Raw genomic sequence first — 27,765 nt, 5'->3', positions numbered from 1 at the left:
TGTGACTGCATGAATGCAGCTGGCATTAACTGGGTTGCGCCTTTTGTGTGAACAAGGCTGTAGGTATATCCATCTAAACCTCCATGATTAGTTTGATGGTCCATTGTCCACAAGTCCAAACTTTTTATTGAAGGCAGCTCAGCGCTTGAGCCATCTTTTCATTCCTCTTCTATTGGTCTGCCTCCCCATAAATTCTTTTGCTTCCTGGAGGAAGAAACCAGCCTGGCAGCTTAGAACTCTCCACATTTCAAAGATAGCAAAACCATTTTTGACAAGCACTTTCAATTTTCATAGTCCTTGTTACAACTTGTTTGGTGGGGAGGGGACACTTCAAATCACATTTGCTTGTGATTCATGTTTTCCATTGCACCTATGATGATGATGATCACTGCAAAAATCATACAGGTAGTCCTCAATTTACGACCCCAAAATTTATGTTGCTAAGCAAGACACTAATTAAATGAGTTGTGCCCCATTTTATGGCCATTTTGCTACAGTTTTTATACAAATCACTGCAGTTAAGTGAAGCATGCAGTCATTAAGCAAGTCTGCCTTCCCCCATTGACTTTGCCTGTCGGAAGCCAGCTGGGAAGGTTACAAATGGTGATCCCAGGACAATTCCACTGTCATAAATACATGTCAATTCTCAAATGCCCAAATTTTGATTACGTGGCCACAGGGATGCTACAATGGTGTTAAGTTTGAAAACTGGTCATAAGTAACTTTTTTCAGTGCCATTGTAACTTTGAACGGTCATTAAACTATTGATTGTAAATCAAGGACTACCTCTACTATTAGTACAGTACTATATAACATTGGTCTCCAACCTTTCCAGCTTGGTAGACCAGCGGAGGTGGTGGCAACAGCACTGGGGAGAGAGGGGATAGTTCGCGTGCATGCATGCCACTTTCACAAATGTAGCTTTGCGTGTGCGGACATGTGCGCTCACTCATCACTTCTGTGGCCCGGTTCCAAATGGGCCACAGCCCAGCAGTGGGCCCCGGCCTGGGGGTTGGGGACCCCTGCTCTATTACTACTCTTGAGAAATGAGAGACCTCCTTCAAATGATGCTGCCAAATTGGGGGCAGCTGTAAGTGTTTAAATGAATGAAGGTGAATATACATATCCCAGGATATTGTTGCAGGATCCAACCTGGGTCAGTCAATGGGACCAGAGGTTTAGTCTTCCGAGCTTTTGGACTCGTGCTGGATGGAGCCCATCTTCAGGGAACTTCCCTCTAGCAGAGTGTGTGCTGCTCTGTGTGTGCTATTTATAGTGAGGGTGAAGGTTCGTTCTCTGAGCTTGTGGCTTGGTTTCTGAAAATTTCATTACCAGGCTAGGTAACATCTTCAGCAGAGTTTTTATTTATAGTGTCTGCTGTAAGTGGCTTTTTAGATATTGATTGGGGTGTGTTGGTGGCTGGCTTTTAAGTCATTAGCTTGTGCTGTGGTTTGCTTGTGCTGCCCAGCCCTTGCCTTTTAAGTCCTTGATAGGCTGGTGGTTTAAAGATGTTCCCATGGCCACTCATTCCCTGAAATTTTGTTTTCATGTCCACTCATCCCCATCCACATAGCTTCTGTGGAAGGAGCAGAGACGTTAAACCATTCATAGCAACTTCACATCCCTGGGTCCCTTTCAAAGATGGGAATAATGACATTCAAGGGAGCTGCAAGGTGTAGTCTACAGGTACACAGCCTAAGCCCTGTGTGGTTCCTGAAAGGCTCCAGACCTCCTCCCAGAGCCACAGTGCAATTGTAATTTTTAGTGAGACAGAGGATGGAAATTATTAACTATGTGGGGAGTATTCACCATAGCAGCATTTAATTGATTTAACCTCATTTGAATTTAAATTGTTCAGTCCTTACGTGCTTCTTTGTCCTGGCCTCGCCCACTTCTATGAATATGGCCCCTGGAACGCCTCTCAAAGGAATGTTTCCAAACCAGTCATTCCAGTAGACGTGTGAATATAAGCACCCAGCAAGGTTGAAAAGACTAGGCCATCATCCTGCTTCCAGCAGTGACAAGGATGGCCATCTTCTTTCCTTGGAACTCCAGCAAATGACATTAAAAAGCAGACTTGTTTCTCAACAGGGAGATTCCACACAGCTCTAATTGCTAGGTGTTACTCATCGTATGCATTTCCTCCTCTTCCAAGTCCTCTTTAAAGCCATCCTAGCATTGGCCATCATTGCCGCTATTGTTTTTGGCCCCAAAGAAATGAAAAATATAGAGCCTTGGTGGAGCAGTGGGCTAATGCCTCCTTAAGTAACACCAGCTGCCTGCAATTAGTGCAGGTTCGCATCCCACCAGGCTCAAGGTTGACTCAGCCTTCCATCCTTCCAAGGTAGGTAAAATGAGGACCCAGATTGTTGGGGGCAATAAGCTGACTTTGTAATAATGCCTCTTGGGGGGGGGCCGAAAGCCCTAACAAGCAGGCATATACATAGAATGAAGGCTACTGCTAAGCTTGTAAGCTGCCCTGAGTCTTCGGAGAAGGGCGGGATATAAATGTAATAAAAATAAATAAAAATAAAAATAAATAAAAATAAATAAAAATAAAATGTTTTTGGAAACTGATTGTATCTAGCACTTTCTGTCCCACACGCACTGCTGATTGATTCCCTTGAACAAATTGAGGAACAAATTGTTTTCAGAATTACGAGAATTCACATTTCTGCTTTTTGCGCATTATTTTATATGTCTCTCCTGTTTTCCCTGCCTTATCTTCCTGCATAAACAAACATTTTACCCCAAAACCTGGTGTTTTCTGGTTCTGATTCACTTTACCTGCCATTTATAGACCACATCTCTGGAGAGAGAATTATTGACTTGGAGGGCATATAAAAGGAAAAGGAAGACATTTGGAGATTCTGATTTCTTCCTTGGAATTCCTTTCATCCTCTCAGGAATTTTCATGAGCTTTTGGTTATCTGCAAAGGTTCAATGCACAAGCAGCCATATTCTCCATGCTGCCCTTTCCTACCCAGGCCTTTGAGAAATGATGAGCTATAAGCACCGTAATTCCCAGCTCAGAGAACAAAAGGCAGTGCTGGCTGGAATTTACAAAAGGGTTAGTCCCCTGGCTCAGGAGAGTGACTGGTGGGGGGAGATAGCCACGAAGCAACACACACACACTTCCTTAGACGATGCACTGTATTGCAGGCAAGACAGTGCTAGACTGCATTAACAGAGGGATAGAATCAAGATCACGTGAAGTACTAATACCACTTTACAATGCCTTGGTAAGGCCACACCTGGAATACTGCATCCAGTTTTGGTCACCACGATGTAAAAAAGATGTTGAGACTCTAGAAAGGGTACAGAGAAGAGCAACAAAGATGATTGGGGGACTGGAGGCTAAAACATATAGGGAACGGTTGCTGGAATTGGGTATATGTAGTTTAATGAAGAGAAGGGTGAGGGGTGACATGATAGCAGTGTTGCAATATCTCAGGGGCTGCCACAAAGAAGAGGGAGTCAAGCTATTCTCCAAAGCACCTGAAAGCAGGACAAGAAGCAAAGGATGGAAACTAGTCAAGGAGAGAAGCAACCTAGAACTGAGGAGAAACTTCCTGACAGTTAGAACAATTAACCAGTGGAACAACCTGCCTCCAAGAAGTGGTGAATGCTCCAACACTGGAAGTTTTTAAGAAGAGACTGGACAGCCATTTGTCTAAAATGGTATAGGGGTTCCTGCCTGAGCAGGGGGCTGGACTAGATGACCTCCAAGGTCCCTTCCAACTTATTATTATTAGTATTGCAAATATTCTGCAGTGTTGACTACTAATATATAAAGGAAATTCTACATTCAGAAGTGAAAACTCCACAAAGACTTCACAAGTGAAGACTGATGGAGGAGTGGAAGCTGGGAACATTTTATGCAAAACCATGAAATTATGGAAGAACCTAAAATGGTTGGGAACACATGGAATATTGATGGCAGCTCCTTAAGTGGTAAAGAAAAAAAATAATACTCTGCAACCAAGCCATGGTTCAGCCTGCTTTATTACTGCTTCACATTTTGTTTTTAAAAACTACAGATCTTGAAGCTAGTTAGGGTGAGGCTAAGCCTTTCATGAGGAGGCTCCAGAGTTTGCCTAGGAGGATCTTCCAACATGAAGAGGAATGAAGAGTTTAAACCAGACTTTTTATTTTTTTTCGATATACGTAGACCACGCCAGAGATATACTCTGAATCCTGATCAGATTGCTGATGTGATGTTGCTCTCTCCCATTTTTCAACTTCCTGCATCCCGACCTTTTCCCACAATCCTTGCTGCTCCAGGTCATTCAGCAACTGCTGCAATTCCGTCTTGTATCGTAAGTTGCTTGAATTGCTTCGTGTGGTCAGACACACATAGCCACCTGTTGTGCAAGATCACAACATTTCAGTTTATATCGTTAGGAAAGTCTTGATAATCCTAGAAACCAGATAAAGTTAAAATCTTCTTTGTGCCGAGTTTGACTCCTGGAGCAGGTCACAATATGGAAAAAATTTGTAAAACAATTAAAAATAAAATAAAGACAGCAACCATAACCATATAATTTGGGCTGTCATATCAACTGTTTTAACCTGTTCCTTACAGGTTAAAGCTTGAACCTGCTTAACTTTAAAACCCAGAAAAGGTCAACCACAGAATGCCCCTCTGTGGCAGAAAATCCAGAAACACCTAGTCCTTTTTAAAGAGATGTAACTGTTATTAGATGCGCTAATATTATCGCACAGGAATATTCTGCCCCTTACAATCAGGTAATGAAATGAAAATTTAAAAAAAGAGGAGGACAAGATGACAAGTCTCCCTGTTACTGATGAAACTGAATCGGCGAGTTTCCATAAATTCTAGACTAAGATAAAATGTGGTTGAGCTATAACTCAGCTATAACTTAGACTGCGTGAACTAAGCTTATTACATGAAACTATAGCATGGATTTATTTGTGCAGGCAATAACAGCATATTCTCTGGATACAGGACTTAGCATTGTTAATCCAGGTTTAGGTTTAAGCATGTTGTGTGAACCTATCCATTCTCACTCTGTTCACCCAGTAATGTAGAGGGCAGAGATGACCAAAAAGCAAGTCTGTGGCAAGGTTTACTCATCACATCTTCATACAGGGGAAGAGAACTTAAATAATAAATAAAACCCCTGCCAAATGCATGTAAGGAGATCAAAAAAGAAGAGGCAAGCGATGACTAAAGCCAACTTTCTGAGAAAGAACATGTCTGATGCCAGGATATACACATACAGTAGGTGCGCGAGCACACACACACAAATATAGGCAATCTGAAGAATGTTCTGTGGTTCTACAGAGTCTGATCAAAATACATTTTAAATGGTATGTCTTACAGCCCTGCACACCCCTAAGAGCTACATGAAATGCAACGATCTGCCTCCCTGGTCTGTTTATGAAGTGTTGCAAGATAGCAGCACCATCTAGTGGTTAGGAGTTTTTCATCAAAACCAGTCCAACATCCTGTGTCCAAAAGGGGCCGATTTAATCCCTTTGGGAAACTCTCAAGGCATTAAAACCCTAAAAGGTTTCTCTTATGGTTGATTAACAGCTATTTAAAAGTCAACAGCCTCTGAATGTGGGGTTTAGCGTTTAGCAATCCCAGTTACATTTCTTTCCCATCTCCAATCCATGTATTTTGTCTGACCTTTTTTTTTAAAAAAGATGCACCAACTATCACTGCATCTTGCAATAGGGCATTTCAGAAATTACTTCTACTTTGTGTGAAAGTCCTTTCTCTTTCTTGTTTTAATCATCACCCAGTTTGGCAAGATCATTCTGAGATCCAGTTGCTTATACAATTTCTGGAGAAGATTTTCAGGTGCCTTGGAGGAAGCTCAAGCTAAGGTGCATTCAAATAAACCGTGCATCCCTCTTAACCTGCACTGGGCCAGTTCTAACGAAAAGCATCACAAATCCAAGCACTACAATCTCTGGGGAATGAATCAGTGTCAATTGGGTGAGTCAAAAAAGCAAGAGGACAGGGGTAGCTTTGCAGTCCAAGCCCCACCCCTTTTGTACTGTATAAAAGGAAAAGTTGTGATCCAACACTGCAGCCATCTTGCCCATTTTAATCCCCCAAATGCCAAAGGGGATTCAATTATTGTATGTAAGACCTCAGAACAGTCTCACACTAAATCAGATCACCAACCCACCTAGCTTGGAATTAGTAATTGCCATAATTATTAATTGCCTGAAGGCAGGACAAGAAGCAACAGATGGAAACTAAACAAGGAGAGAAGTAACCTGGAACTAAGGAGAAGCTTCCTGACAGAACAATTAACCAGTGGAACAACCTGCCTCCAGAAGCTGTGAATGCTCCAACACTGGAAGTTTTTAAGAAGAGACTGGACAGCCATTTGTCTGAAATAGTATAGGGTTTCCTGCCTGAGCAGGGGGTTGGACTGGATTACCTCCAAGGTCTCTTCCAACTTTATTTTTATTTTTTTATTTTTTTATTTATTTTTTATTATTATTATTATTATTATTATTATTATTATTATTATTATTATTATTATTATTATTATTATTGACAGCAGCCTCCTAGATTTGGATCTTTTCCAAATCTGTAACTCCTGCATCACAAGCTATTGTCCTTTCCACCTCCAGATATCCATCTATGTTCACAGTCTGATTTTAATATCTGATGAAGCAAATATTCACCAACAATGCTTCTAGTCCCTAATGTGCCATAAATCCATTTGTTCTCTTAAGCTCCCATAAAGCATTAAGCAACATTATATGTACATTGAACTTCCCACTGGGGACTGATACAGTGTTAAGAACATCCCATTCTTTATAGTTTCAGCAATGAAAAATTCAGTTAAAGTGCCAATTACAGACAATCATACACTACCAACTCATCTAATCTGCTTGACCCATGACCTAATTGCATATTTTGATATGCCCTTGAAAAAGAAATTGGTAAACATAGCACTTTTCTTGTTATCTACAAAACTTTGGTCTCAATTAATAATGGTTGTTGCTACCTTTGATAAGAATGATTCTGCCCTCATCAGAGCATCTGGTTAGGATAATTTTGTCCATAATATGTTGTTGTTGTTAGCTGCGAAGTTGTGTCCGACCCATTGCGACCCTATGGACAATGTTCCTCCAGGCCTTCCTGTCCTCTACCATCTTCTGGAGTCCATTTAAGCTCACGCCTACTGCTTCAGTGACTCCATCCAGCCACCTCATTCTCTGTAGTCCCCTTCTTGTCTTACCCTCAACCTTTCCCAGCATTAGGCTCTTCTCCAGTGAGTCCTTCCTTCTCATTAGGTGGCCAAAGTATTTGAGTTTTAGCTTTAGGATCTGGCCTTCTAAAGAGCAGTCAGGGTTGATCTCCTCTAGGACTGACCGGTTTGATCGCCTTGCAGTCCAAGGGACTCGCAGGAGTCTTCTCCAGCACCACAGTTCAAAGGCCTCAATTCTTTGGCGCTCAGCCTTTCTTATGGTCCAGCTTTCACTGCCATACATTGCAACTGAGAAGACCATAGCCTTGACTATACGCACTTTTGTTGGCAGGGAGATGTCTCTGCTTTTTAGTGTGCTGTCTAGATTTGCCATGGCTTTCCTCCCCAGGAGCAAGCGTCTTTTAATTTCTTGGCTACAGTCCCCATCTGCAGTGATCTTGGAGCCCAGGAAAATAAAAGCTGTCACTACCTCCATTTCTTCCCCATCTATTAGCCAGGAATTGAGAGGGCCAGATGCCATGATCTTGGTTTTCTTAGTTTCAACCCAAGTTTTGCACTCTCCTTCTTCACCCGCAACAAGAGGCTCTTTAGTTCCTCTTCACTTTCTGCCATTAGAGTGGTATCTTCTGCATATCTTAGGTTGTTGATATTTCTTCTGGCAATCTTAATTCCAACTTTTGATTCATCAAGCCCTGCCTTTCTCATGATGTGCTCTGCATATAAGTTAAATAGGCAGGGTGACAGTATACAGCCTTGCCGGACCTTTCCCAATTTTGAACCAATCAGTGGTTCCCATAATATGTACTGTAAGATAATACCTTACTCCTGTCTCCATTCACAGCATGAATCTTCTTTGGAAGATTGGAGGAGAAGTATTTGCTTCATTCATGATGCTTCAGACATATTTTCAATTATGTATTTTCAATTATACTGGCCAAAATCAGTCTGGTCTCATTTCTGCTTGCATCGATTTCCTCATAAATGGTTGCTCTTAAAACTACTGTATAGGCTTTTTAATAAAAGCCTGGATTGATCTGAAGCATTTGGCAGACTTCAGCATTCTGGGTCCATTCTGATCAGCTAAGAGCTGCAGCATATAACAAAAGCCACTTTTTTTGGGGGGGGGGAGAATGTCCTTCTCTCCATTAATGGCTAGAGGGAACTGGGGTTCAATCTAACAAATCCAAGATTTCCAGTTACTTGATGTTCCTCAGGGCAGTCGTGATTGTATTTCCTTACAAGGTGTTTAGTGTGCAATTTCCATGCCTAATCCACAACATTTTATGGGCAATGCAGAAAACATGACATAATCTTCCTGTATTTTTTCCCACCATTTTTTTCTTACCAGAGCAAATCTATTAAGGAAGGTAAGATGGAACAGTTGCACAATGCTGGTCAGTGCTCAAACCCACTGACTTTCCCTGCCATATGTCTGCTTGCCTTTTGGTACTGTCCATGGGATTTTCTCTTGAGGGCAAGAGAAGAAGGGGACGACAGAGAATGAGGTGGCTGGATAGAGTCACTGAAGCAGTAGGCATGAGCTTAAATGGACTCCAGAAGATGGTAAAGGACAGGAAGGCCTGGAGGAACATTGTCCATGGGGTCGCAATGGGTCGGACACGACTTCGCAGCTAACAACAACGACTGCTTATTGCACCTCACCTACCATAACCCTAGATCACTGTTTTTCAAACCTAGCAACTTTAAGATGCATGGACTTCAATGTCCAGATTTTCCCCAGTCTGAAAAACAGTGAACTAGATTAGGGTTTCCCAATCTTGGGAACTTTAAGATGCCTGGACTTCAACTCATGGTCCGACCATTATCTCCTGCGGCTGGTCTTCTGTTATGCTACCCCCCACTGCTGGGCTGCGGAACCAACCAGGTGGTTCCACCCCAGGCGCCTAATGGACCCGGAACGGTTCCAGATGGCGCTTGGGTCTATACCCATCGCCCTCACTCACAGCCCAGTTGATGCCTTGGTTGATGCATGGGATAGGGCGGCCGCTAAGGCACTCGACCGTGTTGTACCCTTGTGACCCCTGACCCGGCACAGATCCCGTTGGGCTCCACAGTTTTCTGTGGAGCTCCAGGAGATGAAGCATCGGAGACGGGGTCTAGAGAGCTGTTGGAGATCCACCTGATCCGAATCTGACCAATTGCAGTTAAGAATCTTTATAAGGTCTTATCTTGCGGTGATGAGGACGGCGAAGGCTAATTACTTCGCTGCCCTCATCGCGCCCGCAGATAATCGCCCGGCTGCCCTGTTTAGGGTGACTCGCTCCCTTCTTAACCAGGAGGTGAGGGAGGATCCCTTGCAGGGGCGGGCCGAGGAGTTTAGTCATCATCTGACGGACAAAATCGCTCAGATCTGGGCCGGTTTGGACTCTGACTGGGCGGAGTCTGACGTGGAGGAATCGGACGGTCTTGAGCATGTTATCTGGACTGAGTTCGATCCTGTTTCCCCTGATAATGTGGAGTTCCTCAGGGGTCGGTTCTCTCGCCCCTCCTGTTCAACATCTATATGAAGCCGCTGGGCGAGATCATTCGTGGTTTCGGGGTGGGGTATCATCAGTATGCTGATGATACCCAACTTTTTTTCTCCACCCCGAACCAACCCAGCGATGCCCTTGCTGTGATGTCCTGTTGCCTGGAAGCGGTCCGGGTCTGGATGGGGAGAAACAGGCTTTGTCTCAATCCTGCCAAAACTGAGTGGCTGTGCATACCGGCATCTCGGGTCAACCAGACTATTCCATCTCTAACGATGGGGGGTGAGGTGTTACCCCCCATTGATAGGGCTCGCAACCTGGGCGTCCTCCTGGATTCACGGCTCAATTTTGAAGATCACATAGGAGCCGTGACCAGGGGGACTTTTGCCCAGGTTCGCCTGGTGCACCAGTTGCGACCCTACCTGGACCGAGATGTCCTACGCACAGTCACTCATGCGCTTGTGACCTCCCATTTAGACTACTGCAACACTCTCTACATGGGGCTGCCCTTGAGGACCACCATTCAGCTGGTGCAGAATGCGGCTGCGCGAGTTGTGATGGGGGTTTCCCGATACTCCCATGTAACACCTCTACTCCGCGAGCTGCATTGGCTTCCGGTTGCCCTTCGGGTGAGATTCAAGGTGCTGGTGATGACCTATAAAGCCCTAAATGGCTTGGGTCTGGGATATCTGAGGGAACACCTGCTGCCGGCATCAAGTTCCCTTCGTCCAGTGCGCTCCCACAGGGAGGGTCTGCTCAGGGTGCCACCAGTAAGATTGCCGGCAGATAACACCCAGGGGGAGAGCCTTCTCAGTGGGTGCGCCTGCCCTCTGGAAACAGCTGCCCATGGAGCTCAGGACTGCCCCTGACCTCCGTTCATTCTGCCGGGACCTGAAGACCTGGCTCTTCGAGCTCTCTGGCCCAGGCTGAGAATTTTAACTTTAACTGGCGTTTTTATTTTTCTCTCAGGGATTGATTTAATCTTTTTAAATTGTTTTTAACTTTTGTATTGATTTTTCTTTTAAATATCCTGTAAACCGCCCTGAGTCCTTCGGGAAAGGGCGGTATATAAATCCAATAAATAAATAAATAAACTCCCAGAATTCCCCAGCCGGCCACAATTACAGAATGCTAAAATTACTTTATAATTAATGAACTAATTAACTATTTTGAAAGGCCAGATCTCAGCAGTGCTTGATATTCTCACAGGGGAATAGGTAAAGTATTATGAAATTTGGCAACTTCAGTCAATGTAAATAATTTTTCATTTTCATGGTTTCACATTCATCGGTGCAATATAATGTGGTGCTCAAGCACTGGAAAAAGTTGCTCATCCCTGTTATAAGTCCTCTGAAACTACATATGAGTCTCTTTTGCAAATTCTTACCTGGTTTGGTGACCAGAAGAAGCTGAGGAATGACACCAGAGGGTACTTGTCCTTCACTGAGAGCACCCACAATCACAGTAGCATCGTAGGAGCCTGCAGAAGAAAAGATGAAGGAGTAACAGGTAGCGTCAAGGAAGGAGATGGGCATTGTTCTCTAGAAATCTCCATGCATGCAAGCACATTCCAGCTTCTTCCCTTTCTCTAATCCAGACATGTCAAACACAAGGCCCGGGGGCCAGATCCGGCCCGCGAAGTGGTTTCATGTGGCCCACGAAGCCATCCTGGAAACAGTGAGGGAACGGCCCCCAGTGCCTTGGCCCTGGCCCAGAGACCCTCAGATCTGTCCCACTCCCGCCCAGGCCCCCATAGGCACCCTTGATGCGAACGATGTAGAGCTGGTCACGCCCACCCAGTAGGCCATATGCACTCTAGCCACGCCCACCCAGTAGGCCACGCCCACCCTGGCCATACCCACCCGGCCCCCTGAGGGCAACTGCAATGCTGATGCAGCCCTCAGTGAAATTGAGTTTGACACCCCTGCTCTAATCTATTCAGTACATTGCTGAGGATAACTGTTCCCATTGTTACCTTCAGGAGCTGGTAAGGTTTCCTGGCCTAGCAAGCACAATTTCAAATTCTCGTACAGTCCTTTGTGCCGTGCATGTTCCAACATCCCCTGGCTGCCATCCAGGCCATGGAAATGACGAAAACCTTTTGCCTGAAGCTTAGAACACAAAGCATAAGTCACAGGAGCCCAGCCAGAAAGACAGTCAGACCTTGCTTGCCAACAGTTAAATGAATGCTGCAAGCTAACTGGGGTCTGGCCAAGGCCAAATCAGTAGGGGGACCTTCAATGGCAATGAAGTGCTCATTCATGGAATGATCATCCCTGGAATGCACACAAGTGATGAAATGTGGATGATGATGATACTTATGTATTTGAATGCCATGCTGCATTGCCGATATGGCAGCATGACATCACGACACATTTCATCATTTATTTATTTAAAACATTTATATAACTGCCAATCTTCTAGCTAATTCTGGGCAGCTCCCAAATTTGGGATCCCAGCAGTTAACTGGGGATGCCAATGGCTGGCACTGTCACTTTGTGTTCTTATGCCAAGAAACAAGAGTGCTCTTTAATGCTTAAATGCTTTTGTGCATGAGCATACATAATCAACTCATTTGCATGATGATGTCACAGTGTAGGTGTCATTATTTTGATGTCATTGTAGCTTGCAACAGATGACTGTGTTTTGATGAGATCAAAATGGTGCTCTCAATTCATCCAATTATTTTAAAACTATTTACCAAAACCAAAGAAGGCTGAAACAGACTTGGAAGAGGTATTCTCTTCTTTATGTGTGTCACACGAAAGGGAAGGCATCTTCTAGGATGGTGCCTACAAGGTAATAAGAATGCAATCTGACAAAGTAAAGCTATTCTTTTCATACCTATTTATTAATAAATTGTTGCTATTAATATAACCACTCCTGATTTAATGAAACCTGGGCTTATTAAAGCATCTAGTATTTGAAAGCAGAACATACTCATCAGGAACCATTACTTCTGCAAAAGAGAACACATTTTTAAAAAGTTTCCTCCAAATATTATGTTCTCTATATGTTTTGAACTACTTCATCCACTCTTACGAGCATATCCAAATATCTCTTTGAAACCACAATGACAGCAAAATGTCATCATGCCAATGACAGAAATTACATCAAAGTATTATTCACACAATGATATCAAGACATGCATTGTTACCTCTCCCTATGTATCCTCAGTTACAGAAATGAATGATGATGCTCTTGTTTGTAGGCCAAGGCTTCTGCTGGGCCCCAAATTGGTAAAAACCTCTTAAAAACTTCACCTGCTACCTGCAAAGTCTGTATTAGCACCAGCCTTAAACACCATTTGAAAACAGTGCCAATGATAGCAACCCTCTCATTAACTTTAGTTCAAGGGGGGAAAACTGAATGAATAGGGTACCCCAAATGGCAATGGCACAAAGCAAAAAGAGGGTTGAAGGTCTGCACATCATCTGTAGGGCAGCAATAAGAAAACAGAGCTTCCCTCAGTGATGAGTTTCCAAATCAGATCAGAGGGACAATTATAAGATGATAGTTTTCAAAACTTGGTGGAGACCAGCCTAAAGTCTCTGGCTGAAGCACGACTCTGATCTCAGTTACCTCCTGGGCCACAAGTCCTGTGCCACAGGCCACATCCAGTACTAATGCATTCTCAGGTGAACCCTGGAAAATGGAGGCCAAGAAAGCAGCGGCCAGACTTGGGGCTTGGTATTGCAACACTGCCACATCCTAGAAGAGAAAAGAGTTCTAATCACTCCAAGAATGGGGAGCTCCAAGGTTTGCATGTTTATCTATAGGGTGGTTAAAATAATTGCATCTAATAAAAGACAGTATCAGCTCCAGAAAGTAAGGCTAAGATTTGCTGAAGGCCATCTGTAGAATTTCATGACTGTGCAAAGAATTAAACTTTGTTCTTTGTCCAAACAGAACATTCTGCAGTTTTGTTTTGTGGCTCCATTCCAGTTGTGCTGGACCAGTCTTATTTCTCTGAGGCCCAGAGACCCTTCTCTAGGAAGATAACCTGAAACTTGGCCAGGCTTGGTTAGTACCTGGATGAGAGAGTACTAAGAAGTCTCTGAGCCTAAGAATTTGGAATATAAATAGTCCTTGAGTTATGATCAGTCACTAAGTGACTGTTCAAAGTTACAACAGACCTCCACAGGGCTACTTGTGCCTGGTTTCAAAGTTCTGACAAGCCACTATCTCCTGCAGTCATGTGACTGCCCGTCAGCTGCTCAGTAACTAGTCTGCATTTACAGACATTTGCAGCATCCCAATGTCGGGTGCCAGCATTTTACAATGTTTTTTTTAATCATAAACAGACCATAGCAATCAATGGGTTTGCTTTTCAACAGTGATGTTTACAAATACAGTGTTTGCTTAATGACTGCTGCAAAAAAGATTGGAAAATTGGATGCCTGGGTGACCCACCTTATGACTATAATGGTCAGGTATAGGGTTTCTTGCCTGAGCAGGGGGTTGGACTTAACCTCCAAAGTCCCTTCCAACTTTGTTGTTGTTGTTGTTCCATTATGGTCATAAGTCGAGGATTAGAGAGACTGACTTCACATCTACCCTCAACCATGGAAACTGATGATGTGACTTTGGGCCAATAAACCTTGGAGCCTTTCCTATCTTACCGAGTTGTGGAAATAAAATAAAGGGAGATCCCCACAGAAGCTGCGTGGAACTCTTAGAGATAAGCCAGGACATAAGTACAGGATGCTTCAAAAAGCTCTTTTGGCATGTTTCAAATTATGGAGAGTAAATTATTCTGATAAGATTAATATTTTTATTGCTTAATAATTTTTATTAGTGCAGATCAGCTACTTGTTTATAGATTAACCTTTGGTTGGTTTAGGAATGGGGGGGGTTAGATCTCTTAAAGACATATTTTTGGTCCACTACCCTGTGGAAAAGGGATACGTAACTCTTATATTAAGAATTCAGGAATACTCTGCCAGTTCAGTCTAACTACAGGTAGTCTTCCACTTACGACAATTGAGCCCCACATTTCTGTTGCTAAGCAAGACTGTCAAGTGAATTTTGGCTCCTTTCTTGCTACATTTGTTAAGTGAATCCCTGCAGCTGTTAAGTTAATAATATGGTTTTTAAATGAATCTGGCTTTCCCATTGACTTTGCCTGTAAGAAGTTTGGATGTCCCTGGGACACTGCAACCGTCATAAGTATGAGTCAGTTGCTAAGCATTTTAATTCTGGGGATACTGCAATAGTTGTTAAGTGTGAAAAACGGACATAAGCCAATTCTTTCAGGGCTTGTAACTTCGAACAATCACTAAATGAACTGTTGTAAAGCGTCTCTGCGCTCCAGGCTCGGTGTAGGAAAGCCAAGGATTTCTCAAATCCCTTACTTTCATTTAGCCCTCACCAGCCCCCAGCCAAGCCAGTGGCGCGGAAGAGAACAATGGAATCCCGTCAACAGTCGACACCAGGGTAAACACGGTCTGCACATGATCAGGAGGATAAACGCTTTTAAGCCAGGGGTCTTCAAACTTGGCCCTTTTATGACTTGTGGACTTCAACTCCCAGAATTCCTCAGCCAGGCATGCTGCCTGAGGAATTCTGGGATTTGAAGTCCACAAGTCATAAAAGGGCCAAGTTTGAAGGCCCCTGCTTTAAGCAGTATCACTGATGATGTTACCTAGTTTGGGTAATGGAACTAGGTAACGTAAAAAAAAACAAGCTCATACGAGAGCACCCAGTATCCCTTATTTCAACCCTGAACTACAAGTACATTCTCCTTTATAAACACTCCTTCCGGATGCAGGAAGCGAGATTCTTCCCGAAGCGAGGTGGGGAGGGAAAGGGGAGCGGCACCTGCTCATAGTCTTTGGCCCAGCCGTTGTAGAAGCGCAGCTGCTGCTGCAGATCTCTTTGCTGGTGGACCGCGGAGACGCGGCGCTGCACTTCGGCCAGGGGGCGGCTGGTGAGAGCGGCCATGGCTATCTGGCAGCAGGCGGCTCCTTCCCTCCCATTGGCCGCCCGGCTCCTGCCCACCCACTTATAACGCTGCCTCCCTCGGCGCTGCCTGAGCGCTTTTCCTGGCGGCGGGGTTGCTCTCTTTTGGGGAAGCGCTCGATAGAAGGCCTATCTAGGACAGGGGTAGGCAACCTCGGCTCTTTTATGACTCATGGACTTCAACTCCCAGAATTCCTAAGCCAGCCAAGCTGGCTTAGGAATTCTGGGAGTTGAAGTCCATGAGTCATAAAAGAGCCGAGGTTGCCTACCCCTGATCTAGGAAAACAGGCCACTCCTCCTGTTTCTTCAACAAGACAAAAGGGCGAGGGATCGGTAGCTGCTGCGGGTGGAATCTGGGAACTCCCAGGATGGGCAGACGAGTTGGCTCCAGAGAGGTTTTTTTTTTTTTTTTTTAAAAAAGTAGATTGCAAGGATGTTATTAAGGAGACAAAGAAACAATATCTAAAGGGCAGGTGTGGATTGCTTCTTTTGTATAAACATGCCCTATTGCTGCCTTTAATCTATCAATCCGGAAGCTGGGGAAGTATTGAGTACAGGCCAAGGGAAAGGAGAAGTTCAAGGACGCTAAATAATTAACCCTGGGATTTTATTTATTTATTTATTTATTTTTTTAAAAAAACCAAGACCTCAGCTTTAAGCTATCTTGGTGGGAGCAGCAAGCAAGGACTTGCTCTGAGATACCCAAACAGGATATTCCACCCCAGTTCAGTTTGTGGTCTCTCCGCGTCCAGGATCTGTGGGTTAGGAGAGGTTTTAAAGCAGTGTTTTGCCACCTCAGCAACTTTTAAGATTGTGTGGACTTCAGCTCCCAGAGTTATCCAGCCATCCGTGGTGGCTGGGCAATTCTGTGAGTTGAAGTCCACACACGTTAAAAGTTGCTGAGTTGAGAAAAGCTCTTGAAAATAAATAATCCCTTTAACCTTGCATGTGACGTCCTTTGAGGCACAGACATGCAATGTTTTGAGGAAGACCCAGGGGCTTTAGATCTACTGTAGTGGAGCTTCTTCACTGGAACTATTAAAAGCTCTTGAAAAGGTAATATTTTCCTGAGCCTGTGCAGTTTAGTGCAAGCTTAGTTCTCTACTTTCAGGGAGGGGAAGCAAAGAGTGCTGCCAGAGTCCCTGCTTATTCTTCTCAAGGTTGAACATGGCATGGTCTTTCAGTCTTCAATTGATCAATTAGAGCTGAAAAAGGACCTTGAAGTTCTTCTAGTCCAACCCCTTGCTCAACCAGGAGGCCCTATACAATTTCAGACAAGTGACTGTCCAGTCTCTTCTTAAAAACCTCTAGCAATAAAGCACCCACAACTTCTGAAGGCAAGCTATTCCACTGGTTAATTGTCCTAGCTGTTAGGAAGTTTCTCCTTAATTCCAGATTGCTTCTCTCCTTGATTAATTTCCATCTATTGTTTTTTGTTCTGCCCTCTGGTTCTTTAGAAAAAAGGTGACCCCCCCTTCTCTTTGTTGCAGCCTATCAAATACTGGAATACGGCTATCATGTCCCCCCTAGTCCTTTTCTCTAGTCTAGCCAAATCCAAATCCTACAGCTGTTCTTCATATGTTTTAGTCTCCAGGCCTTTAATCATCTTAGTTGCTTTTCTTTGCACTTTTTCTGAAGTCTCAACATCTTTTTTGTAACGTGACCAAAACTGGATGCAGTATTCCAGGTGTGGCCTTACTAAGGCTTTATAAAGCAGTACTAATATCATGTGATTTTGATTCTATGCCTCTGTTTATACATTAGGTTTTTTGGCTGCTACCACAAACTGCTGGCTCATTTTTAAGTGAACATCCACTTAAACTACAAAGTCCCTCTCACTGTTTTTGAGCCAGTTTTCTCCTAATTTGTACTTGTACCTTTTTTTTTTGTAATCCCATTTATATCCCGCCCTTCTCCGAAGACTCAGGGCGGCTTACAATCTAAAGCACAAATCAATGTGCTTAGCAATTTTGATTTTTCCTGCCTAAATGTAAAACCTTGCTTTTCTCCACATTAAATTTCATTTCGTTGGATAGGGCCCATTGTTCAAGTCTGTCAAGATCTTTTTGGATCCTGAGCTTGTCTTCATAGCCTTCATAGGATTGAGTGTGTAATCTGATAGTCCTGATTACATGTATCAGTTTCTTTGCCTTTGTTAAGTGTGTGGCCAGAACTTTTATTGGTTCTTGATCAGCTGAGTGCACAGCATGCTAATAAAAGGCTATCAAGATGGATTTGATCCTGGTGACTGCATGGAAAAAGTTCTCCATCATGATCAATTTTTATCAATGTCTAGCTTTTCCAAAGAGACCCAAGTAAGCTTTTTGATGCTCTCCTCCCTTTCTCTGTTGCTGTCCCCTTCCACTTAACTGAACTTTGCCAAGCATAATTACCAATCATAATATGTTTCCTTGAATTCCACAAAATGCTGATCTAGGCAACCCTGGGGATTGAAAGTTTGTGGTTCAGAATACTGTGCAATCTCAGCCATTGTGTGAAATAGCAATATAACTTCATTTTGCAAATAGTGGTTGTGGTGTATTAACCTGGGTATAAGATATAGTGCACGGTTGTCGAACTTGTGACATTACGTGATATGTCGTGATGTACCGTGACTTTTTTTACCATTGCCGGCAATGGGGTAGGCACGGTTTTGATGTGACGCATCAGCCCCGGGGGCCGGCAGTTTGACACCCCTGGTGTAGTGCATTGTGTAAAGCCAGCCCTAGTGTATGGTCATAGCTGGGATTCATAGCATGATTTCACACTGAGGGCCCTCTGCCATGACATCACTGCTATGTCACAAAGCCAAGATATTTAACTGGAACCTGCTTAACAGTTGCTTGAGAGTGGAGCAGAAGGGAAGTTGTGGACAAGTCTTTGTCTCTTTGAAAATTCTCAGGACCTTGGAACTGTACGTGTCCAGATAGGGACATCTGATTCTGCTCTTTCCCAAGTGCAGAGAGTGAAAGGGAGATTGCTCCAAGGGCCCTCCCTCTTCCCTCCTGTGAAGAAATAGTTCCAAGGGAAAAATGATGAATGGGGAAAAAGAAAGCAGGATGACACAGGAATCCCGTTCTTAAGGAATTCTAAAAATTTCAACACAAGAGACTCAACAGAAGGCACCAAAGAAATAGTTAAACGCTTGAGGATCAGGATTAAAACCGTTCATGGATTTGAATTTATTGACAGGAATGGATGAGAGGGAATATTCCAATGAGGACAAGTGAAAGTATTCCACTGAAAAATTATAAAAGGGAGCTAGAAGAGAAAGTGACAGCTTCCCAGCTGTGGAGGGCTGCTTACAAGCTGAAATGATTGAACAGATTCAGTGGGTTCAGTTGGGCAAACACAGCCACTGTTTTTATGTATATAATTCAGTCAAATTAAAGATTTTTTGGCAGTAAAGGCATGTTAAGCTTGATTAATTTTGTGGCTTAGCATGTTGCATATCGTAGCTTGTTTGGTTCACTAACTAAATCAGGGCTCTTCAAACTTGGCCCTTTTATGACTTGTGGACTTCAATTTCCAGAATTCCTCAGCCAGCATGCCTGGCTGAGGAATTCTGGGAGTTGAAGTCCATAAGTCATAAAAGGGCCAAGTTTGAAGACCCCTGAACTAAATGTTAGTTTAGTCACTGTTAATGTGTTTTGATTTATAGTTTAGCATGTTTAGTAGCTATTCTCAAATTATTTAGCCATCTTTTTTTATTTAACCAATTTTACAGGATTGTTAAGGGGAGGAAAGAGTAAAAGTTTAGTTCATAGACTAAACAGGATATCCAAAAGAACAACAGGATATGTAGTTTAGTACAGTATTCATTTATTTTTTTTGGTTAAGAGGAAGAACCTGATAGTATGAGTCTTCATTCACAGATCTCTGAAGAGTGTTGTGTGTTGTGCCATCTCTTGCCAAACAGTGCTTCCCCATGGAGCCCAAGACACATCCTTCTAGCAAATTTCCTGAGTCAGGATCCTCGCTTCCAACTATGGGGAAAAACCTACAGGGCGCAGTTCGAGGGGGACTGAGAACCCTGTACCTGCATCTTCTCTCACTGCAAGAGGGGATTCTGAGTTGGTATTTATGTCTGAAGCAGATTCAGTGGGACCTCCTGTGCTGGATCCATGCTTCCTTGGAGTTGACCATAGACTTCTTCTTCTGTTGGGCACAAAATGTCCTCCTAGCTTCCATGATGCTCCTGCTGTTAGCATGGCAAATTCACAGTGGAGCCAAGGAATATGGCTGGAGATCATTCCTACGAAGGCTGGTGAGAGACACAGAGTGATAAAGTCCTTCTGAGATAGGGCACAGAAGCAGGGGATCAAAAACCGGAAAGTGTGCAGATTTGGGCACACTGTCAAGCCTGATAGTCTTCAACTTACCTGCCCTCCATCAATGTACTGAGTCACTTTCCAAAGCTATTCAAGGGGAGGAAGATTGTCTGAACCCAGATAATGGAGTGCTCTAGGATGAAGGGGGTGCAGTGTCCTTGGGCCTTTCCCCTTTCCAAAATTCCACCATTTAAGCCATTCCTTCCATACCCCCTGACATGTTTTTGCTTGTTTTTGCTTGCCAGGTCTTGGAAAAGCAGCTTGCCCAGAGGATTTCACTACTGAAAAGCTGCTACTCGAATCTGGAGAACCTCCTAATTCACTTAACTTGGACCTCAGTTAGTTGCTTCATCTGGGTTGTGTCCTGCATTGTTCAGGCCCTGGAAACCAGCTACAAGCAGGCTGCCCAGATGGCCAGAGACCAGACTGAAGAAGACAAAAAGGAAACAGCAGGACCACTCATGATGACCCCTCATTCAGCTCTTCTCACAAGGCAGGAATTGCTGATCTAGCTGGCATTCACTAAACATTGCTGGAGGATATCTTAAGAGCATTGTGCATTTTTTTCCCCCTGGGGTCAGAGTGAGATAGGGTAGGTGGCTTCAGCAGCGTGCACAGTGTGATGCATTTGGGGGTTGATTTCAGTGCCCTAAAGCATCTTTTCCAATTCTTCAATCAGATTTTGGAGAAGGGCACTATCAACTTGTAGCGATGCCTCTTTGAACCTGGCAGACAAGCAGCTGACAAACACAGTTTTGCATTTCTCCTTGTTTCCTCTTCCATTATGCTGTTTCCTTTCAGAGTAGGTAACATTATGCAACCCATAGTAAGGGAAGAAGAAATAGTAAGCCAAAGGAATTAAAACCTGTGCTTTGATAGCTGACTTTAGTTTGTACCAATATTGTCCACCAGCAAACCATCCTTCCACTATACTGTATCTCTATATAGCTTCCTCCCTTGAGTTTTGTTCTTAACCTTTCTCTTCAGTCTCTGGGGATATCCATTCCAGCTACAACCTTAGTCTCCCCCTACCTCTTGATCCATTCATGTTGCTTTCACATATTTTCTTAATATGTTTTGTAAATTGATTCTCACTTATAATATTATTAAGAGCAACATGCAGGAATTTCAGGCAATTGATGCATATATTCTTGACTTCTGCCTATAGTTATGAATTCTCATGAAATTTGTTTTCTATTCTAAATCTTGCAGTTATCACATGGTTTTGTTGGATTGAAGTATATTGAAAAAAATGCTTGTTTTTCTTGCATTTTAAGCATTTAAAGAGAAAAAGAAGAATTCTAACATGAAGCAAAAATATCTCACAATAGGTTGATACACTCAGTCCAAGCTTTTCATGAATTTGGGAAGTAGTGGAGGAGTCCAAGTGCCCTTTTGGCCTTACGAAGGGTTAGCAGCAATGCAAAGCAGCCAAAAGAGCAGAGACTGGGGGGCGGGGGACTTGAAGCAGAGGCAAGTGCAGCAGGGCAGGAGAAGCAGAAGATCCTCACTCAACGACAGCAATTGGAACTGCCACTGCTAAGTGGTGTGACCAGGAGGATTGGACTAGAACAGGGGTCGGCAACCTTAAACACTCAAAGAGCCACTTGGACCCGTTTCCCAAAGAAAAGCAGAGCCGCAAAACTTGCACGCACGTGTGCACCCGCACGTGAGGGGGGGGGGAAACTTGATTGAAGAGTTTAATTAAAAAGAAATAGAGGCTGCTGTGCATGAGTTCTCTCTCTTTCTCTCTCTCTCTCTCTCTCCCTCCCTCCCTCCCTCCTTCCCTCTCTCTCCCTCTCCCCCCCTCTCTCCAATTTTCTGCTCACCTGGCAAGATGCTGTTCTTGGACAAGCTGACACACATTCTTATCGGGCTGGCTCTCCTGCCCTGCTTTCTGCTGCTTCCTGCTTCCTGTGGAGATGCAGCAAAGGCAGGAGCCCCACCCAATAAGCTTGTCAGCTTCTCGGAGAACAGCGTGAGTTACAGAGAGAGAGAGAGAGAGAGAGAGAGAGAGAAGGGAAGTGCAAGTGCCTCTCTCTCTCTCTCTCTCTGCAAATGGCAGAGGACGACTGGGAGCCGCAGGAGAATGCTGAAAGAGCCATATGCAGCTCCAGAGCTGTGGGTTGCCGACCCATGGACTAGAAGATTCACAAGCATAGAAGTCATCAAATCATAGTACAGGAAGGAGGAGCCATCAAATCTGGCCCCATGGGTCATTCTACCCATCCTTGAACCAGCAGGAAATTGCACTCCTATAAACTTGGCCGTCTCCATTGCCAATCCCTGCCCTGACTTTACAGTATAGCCTCAATTTTGCCTTAACACCAGGTGATGCTGTCCTGATTTCAGAGGCTTAATGTGGATTAAATAAAGCCATTGGTTAAGCCCTCTGACTTATCTGCCATCCATTCTGGAAGATACCATTTGGTGGGAACTCATCCAATTATAGCATTTTTGTGATTGGTGGGTAGGTTTGATAGTTGATTAATGGGATTAGCCATTGGTCAAAAGTTGATACTTCCTTAAGCCGTTGAACAATTATCTAGGGAAAACTTTAATAGAAATGTCCCCTAGTCCATTAATCAACTGGCAGACATGTTTTGGGTGGATTTAGCATTGTTTTGACAGAGAGCTAGACTTGCACTCGGAGCAAGCTTCCCAACAGCTGATTCCACCACTCAGCATTCAAAACAAGTCTCAACAAATAGCAGAGAACTACTCCTACATAGGAATCAGATACCTTCCTTACTATAAAACTCCACATCCTGTTGAATGGATGGCTGGCAACCAGAGAAACCTGCCAATACTATGGCAGCTGTGCTCCATTTTTCCTTTCCAAAAAAGTACCTTGGGCTTGAAGAGAGGAAATACACAGAGTACCAGCCGTCATTATTCAACAAGTGACAGGCTTCTTTTGACCCAGAGGCTGACAAATCTGTGGCACCAACAAAAGGGGGAAAGAAATATGGCAGGCTGTATTCATTCCGAAAAGTACCATCGGTTGCTATCACTTTAATACCACTGCAGCTACGTATGGATGGCTTAAGGTTATTTCATATGTGGTCTCATCTTTATATGAGATGAAGCCAGAGTCATGGGATGTGGCAGAACAAACCTGTCAGCCAGGACTAGGGGATGGTTATACTGGGATTAGATGCAAGTGGGGAAAGACCAGTTGAGGTCACCGAGTCCTAACACCAACATGGTGCAGGCATGTAAATAAAATGTCATTGGTGGATGGCTGGCTTGCCTTTGCTTGAAGGTATTCATTGAGCCTTTTCTCAGCCATTTGTTCCACTATCAATCACTTCTAATTCTCAGGAAGTTTTCCTAACATTCATCCAGATTCTTCTGGAAAATTAAGATGATATTTTAATGTCCTGAATTCTGGGGTAGAGGAGAACTGGTTTTAATTTTTTTTCTATATGATACCTCTTCAGATACTTGGAGAATACTATGATATCACTCCTCAGGCTTCTCCCAGTTCTCTTGGTTTCTTCATAAGCCTTAGTTTTCCAACTTCTGACCATCATCATTGGTTTGCCTGCACACTTCTTAAAATGTGATGCTCAGAATACTCAAGGTGTGGTCTAATCAATTCGGTAAATGGTAATATTATTTTATTTATTACAATTATTTATATACTACTGTGCCGTAAGACTCTAGGTGATTCACAGCTTCATATACAAAAAGTTCTAAAATCAAATAAACTTTTACACATCCATAAAACTAATCCCCAATAAAATCAGATAAAATCATAGCAATTCTAGCAGCTGTTGCCACCACAAAACTCAGCCATTAAAGTCCCATTTTTAAAAAAAGGTCTCTATCAAAGTCTAATAGGGAAGCAGTTGGTGTACCTCCATGCTGGCTGGGAAATTCTGGGGGCTGAAGTCCACACATTGTAAACTTAACCAGAATTGAGCAATACTGCTTCAGAGGGAAGGGATCACCACAGAGAAGGGCTGCCTTCAGGCTCTTGCCCACTTCATTTCTCAAGAGAGCAGGATCCTGAGCATAGCTCGTCTACAGAATGTCACAATTTGGAGAAGATGAACCCTAAAATAACCCAGAGCTGTGTAGTGGGCATATTTTGAACTGTATTCAGAAGCCTCTTGGCAACTAGTGTGATAAAATTATTGATGTTATGCTGTGGCATCAGGTTCAAACCGCATTTACTTGGTTGCTATGTCCTCTGCCAACTATAGTTTATGAATTGCCTTCAAAGGTAGCTTCACATGGAGTGTGTGGCAATGGTCACCTGAGTGGCAGTTGCCAAGGTTTCTTTGTCCAGGAAGGGCCGTATCCAATCCATATCAACCTCCTAGGCTGCATTAATAAAAAGATAGAATCAAGATCATGTGAAGTTCTAGTACCACTTTACAAAGCCTTAGGACAGGGGTCATCAGGCTTGGCCCTTTTATGACTTGTGGACTTCAACTCCCATAATTCCTCAGCCAGGAATTCTGGGAGTTGAAGTCCACAAGTCATAAAAGGGCCAAGTTTGAATACCCCTGCCTTAGGAAGACCACTAGATGTAGTTCTGGATATCACAATATATATATATATATATATAAAGATGTTGAAACTCTAGAAAGAGTACAGAGAAGAGCAACAAGATTGATTAGTGGGCGGAAGGTTAAAACATACGAAGAATGGTTGCAGGAATTGGGTATGTCTAGAAGGACTAGGGGAGACATGATAGCAGTGTTCCAGTATTCCAATACAAAGACAAGGGGATCAACCTATTTTCCAAAGCACCAAAAAACAAGATGAGAAACAATGGATTGAAACTAACCAAGGAAATAAGCAACCTAGAAATAAGGAGAAATTTCCTAACAGTGGCAGCAATCAACCAGTGGAACAGCTTGTCTTCAGAAGTTCAGGTTGCTCCATCACTGGAGGCTTTCAAAAAGAGACTGGATAACCATTTATCTGATATGGTATAGGGTGTCCTACTTGAGTAGGGGGCTGAACTAGAAGGGCCCTTCCAACTCTTTTTATTTTATGTACTATGTTCTTCCAAGCATTTTGAAAAGTTTGTTTTAGGTGCCAACACTATTCTGGTATCGTGGTTATCACATGTTTGGGCATATCTTTCCTGTGCTATTTATTAACATTTTTACTGCTTTTAATTTTCATTTTTCACCTTTGTTGCTACTAATTTTGCAATCTGCCAAGGCTGTTATACAAGATTAGAAGTGTCATAATTATGCACTATCATTGATAACACATGTTCTGCCACTGTGTTATCTCCAATAGCCCTTCGCAAAAAAAAAATCCAGTTTCTTCTAAAGACAGACAATTCCCACTTTGCTCTTTCTGGAAGTTTGGTGTTTTTTTTAATTTTTATTTTCCCCCAGCAAATTTTTATGGAGGAATGGCGCTACCTGCTCCACTTCGGAATTAATTTACATTGTTGTCTACCACATTGCTCTTCAAAATCTTTAAAGACCATTCAGAATGTTCTAGGTTATGGAGATGTTACTTGATTGCAATTCCAGGAAGCATGGCCAGTGATGATGATAACTTTATTGTCACTTTGAATGTACACCAATCGGCATACATCAAAATGAAATTTCGTTGCATACAGCTCTCAAAGGGTCACCACCTCCCGTATATACTCCTTGTTCGTGGCCCGCTCAAATTTCACATTGTCCATTTTGAGTCTCTAGGGAGGGAACGATGGCACACAGGACAGATGGAAATGGGGCTCCATGTGCCTGTTTGGCATTCCAATGGGAGACCACGAGGATGAGCGTGGTCGGAGGGGAGGGGAGAGCATCTTGGAAGAAAATGATAACGATAACTTTATTGTCACTTTGAACGTACACCAATTGGCATACATCAAAATGAAATTTCGTTGCATACAGCTCTCAAAAGGGTCACCACCTCCGATATATACTCCTTGTTCGGGGCCTGCTCAAATTTCACATTGTCCATTTTAGTCTCTAGGGAGTGAATGATGGCAAACAGGACAGATGGAAATGGGGCTCCATGTGGATTAGCCCTCAAGTTAGCTTGTATTCTGACAACCTCGCCTTCTTTCCTTTTTCTGATGCTGACTCTTCCACCCTTTCCTTAAAGAGGCCTTGCTTCTTTTCGCCCCTGGAGCACACTGCTGCCGCCGCCAGGATTTCAGGGGAGGAGGCTTTAATTCAGCAATACTAACACTGCCTTGCCTTGTGCTGATGAAGAAAGGCAGTTGTAACCTACTACTGAAATTAGTACTTTCACATGGAGGGGTATCATAAGTGTGACAAGCCCCGAGACATTCTGGACCCAAGCTGCTGCTGCTGCAATTTACAAAAAAATTGGGTTGATATACAGGTAGTCCTTGACTTACAACAGTTCATTTAGTGACTGCTCAAAGTTACAATGGCACTGAAAAAAGTGACTTATGACCGTTTTTCACACTTATGGCTGTTTCAGCATCCCCATAGTTACGTCGTGATTTACATCTGGATGCTTGACAACTGACTCACATTTATGACGGTTGCACTGTCCCGAACTGATGTGATCCCATTTTGCGACCTTTTTTTAAAAAAGAGAGTATTTTATTTATTTTCTATCGTTACAATTCATTAGTGCTTAGTGAACAACATGTTGTCTGGGTTGCTTTTTGCTCAGTCGTAAAAGTTAAGCTCTTACTCTCTCTCTTGTTTTTCCAGCCCTTGATAAAATAAGTTCCATGTTTGAAAATATTCTGTGTCTTCTTTTTCTTTGATTCTCAATGTGAGTCTATCCATTTCAGCACAGTCCCGTATTTTCTTAATTATTGCTTCATCAAATGGTGTTGTCTCATTTTTCCAGTGCTGTGCAACTACAACTGTTGCTGCTGTTAATACATGTAATGTTAAATATGCATTTGTTTATCAAATTTTTCTGGAATTATGCCTAACAAGAAAATTTAAAGTCTATGTGTTTCCCCTAACATCTTTTCTAACCAAGTATGTATTTTTGTCCCAAAATTTTTTGCTTTAACGTATGTCCACCACAAGTGATAATATGTACCAGGATTTTGATTACATTTCCAACATTTACTAGACATATTTGTAAACATTTTTACTAATCTAACAGGTGAAAAAATGCCCTCTATAGAACATTTTGGAACCTGCCCTTTGGAACCAGCTGCCAGTGGAGCTTAGGACTGCCCCCGACCTCCATTCATTCCGCCGGGACCTGAAGACCTGGCTCTTTGAGCTCTCTGGCCCAGGCTGAGAATTTTAATTTTAATTTTAATTTTAACTGGGGTTTTATTTATTCAGGGACGGATATTTTTTTAAAAAAATTGTTTTTAGCTTTTGTATTTTTGTTTTTAATCACCCTGTAAACCGCCCTGAGTCCTTCGGGAAAGGGCGGTATATAAATGTAATAAAATAAATAAATAAATAAATTTTATATAGGTTTTCTTTATACGAAGTAGCCAATGTCAGTTTATAGTTTTTTCCCCAGAGATTTTGCCATTTCTCTAATTCTATCCAATTTTTTTGCCCATAATGTCATTGTTACCTTCACTTGTTCATCTTCCATTTTTAGTTTCAATAAAAAATTATAAAGTTTTTAATCATTTTTTTCACAGAAGTCAACAACACCTGATCAAACATTGTCTGGTCTTTATAAAGACCGTATATTTTAACATCTTTATCATACCTCGATTGCATTTGTAATCAAGGCCATCATGATCGGTCAATGCCCTGGTCTTCTAGCTCTTGTTTAGATTTTAATTTCCCATCTGTATTCAGAATATCCTTATATGTTAGAATTTTCTCAGATTTA

General features: G+C 42.9%; 1 protein-coding gene and 1 long non-coding RNA gene across 3 annotated transcripts; one reads left to right on the top strand and one right to left on the bottom strand.

The window, feature by feature from the left end:
• Positions 1 to 3,987: 3,987 nt before the first annotated feature.
• METTL27 (methyltransferase like 27) lies at positions 3,988 to 15,756 on the bottom strand. 2 transcript variants are annotated; one of them, XM_081317736.1, is made up of 5 exons: positions 15,512 to 15,756; positions 13,274 to 13,402; positions 11,667 to 11,802; positions 11,079 to 11,171; positions 3,988 to 4,364 (listed from the first exon to the last, which is right to left on the bottom strand). In XM_081317736.1, the coding sequence occupies exons 1-5, from the start codon at positions 15,632 to 15,634 to the stop codon at positions 4,135 to 4,137; spliced, it is 711 nt and encodes a 236-aa protein (XP_081173862.1). In that variant the 5' UTR covers positions 15,635 to 15,756; the 3' UTR covers positions 3,988 to 4,134. The 2 variants fall into 2 exon arrangements, with proteins under 2 accessions (XP_081173862.1, XP_081173863.1); XM_081317737.1 differs by lacking the exon at positions 13,274 to 13,402.
• Positions 15,757 to 19,551: 3,795 nt separating this feature from the next.
• On the top strand, positions 19,552 to 26,175 carry LOC308660251. Its single transcript, XR_014024685.1, has 3 exons — positions 19,552 to 19,919; positions 20,229 to 20,575; positions 26,074 to 26,175. It is a non-coding gene; the product is annotated as an uncharacterized lncRNA (long non-coding RNA).
• The last annotated feature ends 1,590 nt before the right edge of the window (positions 26,176 to 27,765 follow it).

The sequence above is a fragment of the Vipera berus genome (genome assembly GCF_964194415.1).
Source record: "Vipera berus genome assembly, chromosome: 1".
NCBI classification, from domain to species: domain Eukaryota; kingdom Metazoa; phylum Chordata; class Lepidosauria; order Squamata; family Viperidae; genus Vipera; species Vipera berus.
This window is presented reverse-complemented; position numbering and strand designations above follow the sequence as displayed.

What these genes read in the sequence shown, in the direction of transcription:
- METTL27 (XM_081317736.1), bottom strand. Translation starts at nt 15,634, where the DNA reads ATGGCCGCTCTCACCAGCCGCCCCCTGGCCGAAGTGCAGCGCCGCGTC. An exon ending in CAGGACTTGTGGCCCAGGAG is followed by an intron (nt 11,803 to 13,273) that starts GTAACTGAGATC and finishes TTGTGTTCTAAG; the next exon opens with CTTCAGGCAAAAGGTTTTCG. An exon ending in AACCTTACCAGCTCCTGAAG is followed by an intron (nt 11,172 to 11,666) that starts GTAACAATGGGA and finishes TTTCTTCTGCAG; the next exon opens with GCTCCTACGATGCTACTGTG.